This window comes from Alligator sinensis, unplaced genomic scaffold (genome assembly GCF_000455745.1).
Source record: "Alligator sinensis unplaced genomic scaffold, ASM45574v1 scaffold28_1, whole genome shotgun sequence".
Classification (NCBI taxonomy): Eukaryota; Metazoa; Chordata; order Crocodylia; family Alligatoridae; genus Alligator; species Alligator sinensis.
This window is the reverse complement of record NW_005842133.1, coordinates 709,974-717,797: the sequence shown is the minus strand read 5'-3', so window position 1 is coordinate 717,797 and position 7,824 is coordinate 709,974. Positions and strand designations below refer to the sequence as shown.

General features: G+C 37.2%; 1 protein-coding gene across 1 annotated transcript in view; it reads left to right on the top strand.

Moving 5' to 3' along the window:
- ATE1 (arginyltransferase 1) overlaps nucleotides 1-6,165 on the top strand; it is a 180,198-nt gene extending 174,033 nt beyond the window's left edge. The window contains exon 14 of the mRNA XM_014520607.2: nucleotides 2,641-6,165. Within this exon, the coding sequence (XP_014376093.1) occupies nucleotides 2,641-2,819 (179 nt within the window). The 3' untranslated portion in view covers nucleotides 2,820-6,165. The remainder of the gene's footprint in view (nucleotides 1-2,640) is intronic.
- Nucleotides 6,166-7,824: the final 1,659 nt, after the last annotated feature.

Here is a 7,824-nt window from a genome sequence, read left to right as displayed (position 1 = left end):
ATCACTCTGTCCTTGTTAAGACTTAAGAAGTACATTGAACTTTCATGTAAGAATCAAAACACAGATAAAAGTAATGAAGTCAGCCTGAAATGTAATGAAGCTCTATTTTACATATTAATATCCCCATTCAAACAATCAGCAGAAAAATGCTTTTGAGGGATTCTGCAGAGTTTAAAGGTGACTTAAAAAAAAAGTCCATAAGGTCCTTGCTGGTGATCTTTTGTCTTCATAATGCACAAAGAAAGTACAAAATGGGGTTTTAGACTTCATAGAGTGGCCCGTATATCAATAGAGGTTTGTTTTATGAACAATTTCCTACTCCCTATGACACAAGCTACCGCTTCTCTCATTCTTGTTCAGACAGCCTACCAGGTACATCCACAAGGGTTGCTTATATGAAAAAGCAATAGATTAATGTACTTTTCAGTCTTAAATGCAATTTAGGTATTGGAAACAAGGCAAACCAGCAGCCTGTGACTAGTCAGCTTTCCAGAGACTAACAGGAGGTGCTCCAAGAGCCACTGCTGGTCCAGTGCTTGGCTGTATGAACTGTCAGGGAAACCTGCCCATTTTATGTTGCTTGTTATCTGATTAGGTCAGTTCTACTGATTGCCTGCAAAGAATCTGATACACTTAAAAAAAAAAAAAAAAGCCACCTCATTGTTTTTCCCTTTTAATTAAATACTGACTGATTGTATCTGTGATGTAACTATTGATATAACCTGACTTTCCTTAGCACTTTGTTTGATTTTGAGTTAGACTGATGAATCGGCAGAAGACATCATTCCAGTCATTTGTAATTCATAAAGTATGGGAGACAGGCAGGTGTAGAATAGATTTCATCCAGATTGATTGAGGGGTCTTAAATCTATAACCTCTGAGAAATAGATTGTTTTTTTCTTTTGAGTGACAGCTTTCTTTTCAAGGAAGCACAGTTCTTTAGACATAGGTAAATTTGCAGTATTTAAAATTAGGACAGAGATTGCTTATTACAAAAATTTAATCCATACACCTGATCCACGAATGACTTTTTATATGGCTATATGAACTTTTCAGTCAAAATAAAAGGCCTTGCTGAAGTCCAGAAAGACTACATCCACCGCGACACCTGCATCCATGGCCTTTGTGACCTGACAAAGGGTGGTGTGGGTGTTGTTTTGGGTTTGGTTTGGGGGGGTTTTGGGACAGTGTAAGATCAATATTCTGGCATTCTAATGAACATCCTTTTGCTGCATTTTCATTTTGTATTTCTCTAGTTCTTGTTTCTAAGACTATATGTATACATTTTATGTCTGTTTCTTATCCCAGTGGCTGCATGAGCCTGGAGTTCAGCAAAGTAACTATTTTCTTTTAAACAGTGCTTCAAAAGCATCTTACTAATTTATCCTGTGCCTGTTTCAGTTACATGGCTAATTTCTTTCATCTGCAAATAAGAAGTTTGCTATTCTAGAACCTATTTGCCTGAGAGACAACTGGTGTTCAACAACAGCAGCCTTAGCTGGCTGCAAGCAAACAAGGGGAGTTTAAGCTTGTTCAGAGAACTCCTAACATAGCGATAGTTTTATAGGTGAAAGTGGTACGTGTAGGTTAGGTTAATAAGATAGAATTATGATGGGGCATATTACTTGTCTGAATACTGAAAGCCCAGAGAACTGGGCAGGCCCACCCAAACAGTGCTACTTTTGTCGATTCTGTTTATGGATCTGTAGTCATAGACTGGGAACATAAATAAGATCAATATATAACATAGGGCACGTGCTGCATCTCCTTGCTCTAGAGACTTTGTATAAAGGGAAGACAAGGATAGTACAGGCTAGGAAGATTGGGGGGCGGGGATAAAACTGGACTCAGGCTGGGAAAAGATATTCTTTGCATCTTTTTTTCCTTGGAAAAGGGGAGGAAAAGGGTGGAAACGGACATCACCTGACCTCTCATTTGTGCCTCCATACAAAATGTGATGGCAGCACACATAATGAGTGAATAGACTTTTGTATTTACCTCTGTCATGCCACATCAAAGGAAAATCAGTGGTGCAACAAAAGGTAGCAATAGGCTTTACTCTAGCAAACATCTATTAGCTCTGTGGCAGGAGAGTAGGAATAGCTTCCACCCCAGTCACCCCATGGATCTGAAGCAACTGCCTGCTTTCACCGCTTAGAGAGGCACCCCAGGGAATTTTGGGGTGCGTCTCCATTAGTAGGAAAATCAGGACTCAGCTAGACCCCCACCCCCACCCATGATTACGGTGGGTGGTTCTGACCAAGTGCAGAAAGGCCCTTCACTGCTCAGGCAGACCCACTCCCTCCCATATGACAAATCCCGTGATTATGGGAGAGCGGATCTGGCTGAGCAGGGAAGTGAGACCAGAACAAGGGGCGGTGTGTGTTCTGGTGAATGAAGCAGATCAGTTGTGCCAAGACCCATCATGGCACAGCTGATCGCTTTGTTCAGTGATGTCTATTTCTAGCTTATGAATATAAACCTTATGTATCATCTAAAAACAAGACAAACCTATTCTTTAGTGTTATATACAGTGGATATGTGCGTTATACTTACTCATATAAAATAAAGTGGTGCAGTGGATACTAATGCCGACAATATTGGTTTATTAATGTGTGTGTTCATTGTTTCTTTTTGTAGTTGATGACGGTCGCGTTAAGGAACTGGACCGAGTGAGAGTTCTTCACAAAAGAACCATAATGCCTTACAGCGTGTATAAGAAAAGACAGAAGGGGCCAAGTGATGAAGCCAGTGTTCAGCAGTATGCAAGTTTGGTGGGGAAAATGTGCTCCGAAAGAATGCTGCTGTTTAGAAGTTGAAGAGTTACTGAATTGTCCTTCTAGGGAACTAAGTTGTGTTGCACTGTTTTTGGAGAAACTAATATAATACTGGGTTGAGATGTCTTTTAAAACAGATCAGTATAAAATTAAAATGCTTGTGTGACTATATAGTACTATATTTAAGGGCAAACTCCATTAATTTGTCAAAATTTAGAAGTAAGGCTTTAGCGATACATAGAAATCCAAGGTAAACTTGCTTGCAGGAATTTTTTTAAAATTAAAGCATTTGGGCCCTTCTTTACATCCTGACTAATTTTAAAGTACCAAAGTGAACTGAAAAACATTTTTTTTTTCCATAGAGGCAAGGTAAACAACATGTTTATTCTGAAAGCTCTGAAATAATATCTTGGAAGTCTGACAAAATTGCCAGAGGTAAATGGGTAACACTTGGATTAGTACATTCCTTAACTACTGCAAGAGAGTTGAAGTGTGCAATTACTTCATTATATGGAATGCAGCTCTATTATATTATACTTCAGTATAATGCAGTGTAAATATATACAGTGAAGCTTGCATAATTTCACTAAACTCTCTTTATATTGCTTTTAAATAGCATTTATTGTCTGAGACCATAGTGGAATTGGTAATAGGTTTATCTGGTAGTGAAGTAAACTTTCCTCTTTACCAGTGAAGCCAAGAATATGTGCATTACAGATTATCAAAGAATGCAACTCAATGGCAGAATGGGTTAATAATGGTAGGTATATCTGTTGACATGTGGTGCACATATGGCTATGAACCCAACTGAAAATGATTTTGGTAGGCTTATCCTAAAGCTTATTTGCACACATTACAAAACCACACTCAAAAACCCTTAGCACTCTTATGTGAAATACCTCTGCTACTCTGCATCAGTGTTCACCTGAAGAGCTGTATGGAGAAGCTTGCTTGTTATTTACCTGTGCTGTTGATGTCCCTGACACTCGTTTACATTGCAGCCATCTACCAATTAACACAGTTAATGACGTTTTGAAATAAATATTTGTACTAGTTGAAAATTCAAGAGGTTATGGTGCTTTGTTATAAGCACTGTATTATCTCTCTATCCATGTTATCATACTTGTGTGCTTAAGCAGGCTTTGTAGTAGCTGATACAATTTTTAGTTGCCTAATATTATATCAATCAATTTTAGTATCCTAACACTCCAATACGTTTGGAGTTTGTTAATCCGTGGCTAAAAGGATCTAGCCTTTGTACTGAATCAGATTGAGGTTACTTATTAATCTTTGAGGGAAGTGATGCCTATTTGAGAAAATTGTGTTTAGGTGCCTAACCAGTGACACGAATTCCTGTGGGATAAAAATAGCCTTTAACCGTCAAAGTTTAAATATACTACCTTTCATTAAATCAATTATATTGATTTAATTTTAAATGCAAAACCACCTACAAACATTGCCATTAATAATAAATAAATCATTTTAAGTGGAGCCAGTTCTGAAATTCAGGTGTAATACAGAACAGATTATTTCCCTTCCACGCCCCAATTTAGGACAGTTATAGTATTATGGGGTTTAAAAATAAGGCCATTAACATACATATTCAACGTGATTACTGCTTTTGAGCTGATCAAAGTGGCAACTTATGTTATCATTACATAGGAAGTAAATGGCCAATCAATGACCATTCAGAAGTAACTTGCATGTGCTGTAAAATACACATAGTTTGCCCATGTTTTAACTGATGGCATCTCCACAAAAGAATCATATGGGCTTCTTGCAAAAGTTACAAAACAAAACAGAACAAAAAACCCGCACTTTACCGAAAGAATCGGCACGTTACTTGGACCCAGCTCCTCAGTGTGTGTAAAGATCAGGTGCTTCAGCGGGGCTTTTTGGTGTTTTTATCTAATAGCTAATTCAATTAGCTATTAGATAAAGGTGCCAGAAAAAGTTCCACTAAAGCACCCGATCTCTACAGACATTGGGCAAACTGGGCCCAACTAATACACTGCCTCTTCTGGGCATGCGCTGGGCTCAATGTGGGAGCGCACAGAATTTAAAGTAAAGCACCAGGGTTTGTTGTCTTTTTAAATATCTGTAAGCAGCCCTACTCTTGTTTTTGAATGTGGTACAAACAGTTGATTTTTCTTTCTAAAGAAGAGAATACTCTTCCCCTGTTATGTTAATGACTCTTTAACTGAAGCATAGTGAAACTGTAAATTGCAGTATAACTCTCTATCCACCACTTTATACAACTGTACACCTGCAAAATATATGGAAATGTAATAATATCCCAAAATAACTTAATGTAATATGAAATTATATACATTTTTCAGAAAGGCACCATCCCAGTGGGGCTTTGATGTTAAAGCAAGATTAAGCAGAGGCTTAAAATTAGATTTACCAGCTCTGCTGTGTTTTGCTTTCTAGATGCATGGATTTATTTCATACTATGCTTCCTCGTTGTTTGTTGTTCACTTACAGCCGAAACTTAGTCATGAGTTTTTTTCAAAAGCATGAAATGTTGGCCTTGTGCTCCCATTAATTTTTGGGGGGAGGAAAATGCTGAGAGCTTCTGAAAATCCCATCCTTAATGCTCAAAGTTCTTACTGACTTTCCTTCCAGAGAGAGAGAGGATTTGTTTTGAAATGTAACATCCTATTTCTTTGGGAGATGCTAAGAGGAGGTACACAACTGAAAACAGTGGGATAGGCATGAAACCGAAAGCTGAGGACTTGCCAAGCATGTTGTTGTCTTGTTTTCCTATATGAACTTTGAGAAGATGCTTCCTCTGACCTCCATTTAAATACAGCCAAGTGGGCTTTTGATTCTTTTTGTTGAACTAAATTGCTTTAATCACCTGATCTAAGAAGTCAAGATATGAATTTTATTTTTTTAAATTTCTTTTAGCTCAGGAGGAAATTACTAGTGCAGTATTTGTCAGTACTACTTCCTCCGTTCTGATTTGGAAACTGGTGAAAAATGCCTGTGGTTAAATTGTAAGTTTCCTCGCTAGCGTTAGGAGAGCCAGAATTTTCCCACTGTATTATAAAATCTTAGTTTTATAAAAGTGATTTAAAAAAATTTTTTTTTGGTCAAGGTAATCTGTACCAATAACTTCCCAGGAGCAAGATTGACTTGTTTTAATCTCTCCATGGTTACTAAATAAGCATAAAAAGAACATGCAAAATTAAGTTAGTACAAACAACTAAATATTTTATTTTAGTTAGAATTAGCTTGGGAGCATATTCATTTCCACCATCAAAGCTTTTAGCAAATATAAAAGAAAGATTTGCTCGATCGTTGTTTATTACTTTTGTAACTGCTTTTTAGCCAGTCTGTTTGACATTTGAATACAATAAAATAAAATAAAATAAAGTGATTTCCTGTGTGCCATGAATTATTATAATTAGTAGCTGTTTGACTATGGCCTTTAGTCTGACTTTTTCAAAACAACTGAGACAGATATATTTTTCTGAGAGAGAGAAGTTAAAAGATAGCATTGAGGGCAGTGCATATCAATGCAAAAGTATGCAGCTTTTCTGTAAAACTATTAATTCCTATTGATAATTTTTGTCCTAGCTAGTTAAACTAGAACAGCTACCTGTTCTACCAGACAGCCTTGGTACAATCAGTTCCTTATTCTGAGATGAACAGAATAATGGCTAATGGCAAAGGGGAGTGGTAGGAGCTGGAATTCATCTGTCTGTCGCTTGGCTGTGGGGTTGAGCCCTAAAGATGGATGGTGTAGAAGTAGTAGTATGTCACTTCTAGCTCATGTCATTACTGTACATAGTACCCAGGTACTGATTCTGATCTATAAATCAAGCTCCTGAATAAGTTTCTCATAAACCAGTCACATGCTATAAAATACACCTTTCACATGGAATATGGCAATATATTTCTTTTATTAAGGTGTCGGGACTCTGTGGCACAAATGAACTCCCCAACCAGTGATCTTATTCCTACAGCCATTTGAACTGAGTAGAGTTTTTATCCTTCATTTTTCAATTTGCAGGCAAGAGACCATTTGCACTAGAGCACTGAAATATGTTCAGCATGAGCTTATTTTTTTTAAATGTAATTACTGTTAAATGAAGTGTGATGGATACTTTGTGGAGTTCAGACAGTTCTCAGTTGTTAATTCTGTGCTCTAAGACTATGTAGGAAAAAGCATTTCATGATTAATGGGGCTGGTTGATAACACAGTTAAAAAACTACCTTCAGAAGCCTCATTACAGGTTTGTGATTGAGGACATCAAGTTCTTAACTGTATCCTGGCTGAAAAACTTCACTGAACTGTCCAAGGATGACAGAGGAGCAGGTTATGCCTGAAAATGGATGGAAAGGATGCAAAGTATTTCCTCTTATAAAGAATCTAACATAAACATTGGATTGTAAACATAAGTTATTAGTACCAGCATGGATAAAACCTCTATTTAAAAATATTATATGATGCAGTAGTCCTGATCTACTGATCTACTTGACAGTCAACAAGACTGAGACAGAATCTGATTGCTATCTACCAGTACATCAAAAGGGTGAACACCAGTGACACAGAAGAGCTATTTAAGCAAAAGGCCAATGTTGGCATGAGAATGCATGGCCGTGAATTAACTTAGGCTGAAAACTATTAGAATAGCAAAGTTTTGGAACAGCCTTTAGTCAAAAAACCCTGAACATGTTTAAGATGGATCTTGATAACTTTATGAAAAGAGTCGTACAGCATTTTGCCTGCAGTAGCGGAGAGCTGAACCTTGATCCAGGACCTCCCATCCAGTCCTGTGTTCCTAAATGTTGATAATGAAATACATAATGCCAAGGAAAGGAGCTTTTTAAAACTGCAAAGCTGGTTTTCATGGAAAACACTGCAGAACAAGACTAAACCTTTTCTTTCAACACAGGACCACAACCGCGACCATATATTGAAATAAACAGTCTAGGAAAACCAGTAGAAAACTGGTCTCTTCCTATGTTAATGCTTGACTTCTTAAATTCATAAATGTTATGATTAATTATAAAGAAAATACGAAGCAGTTCTGTT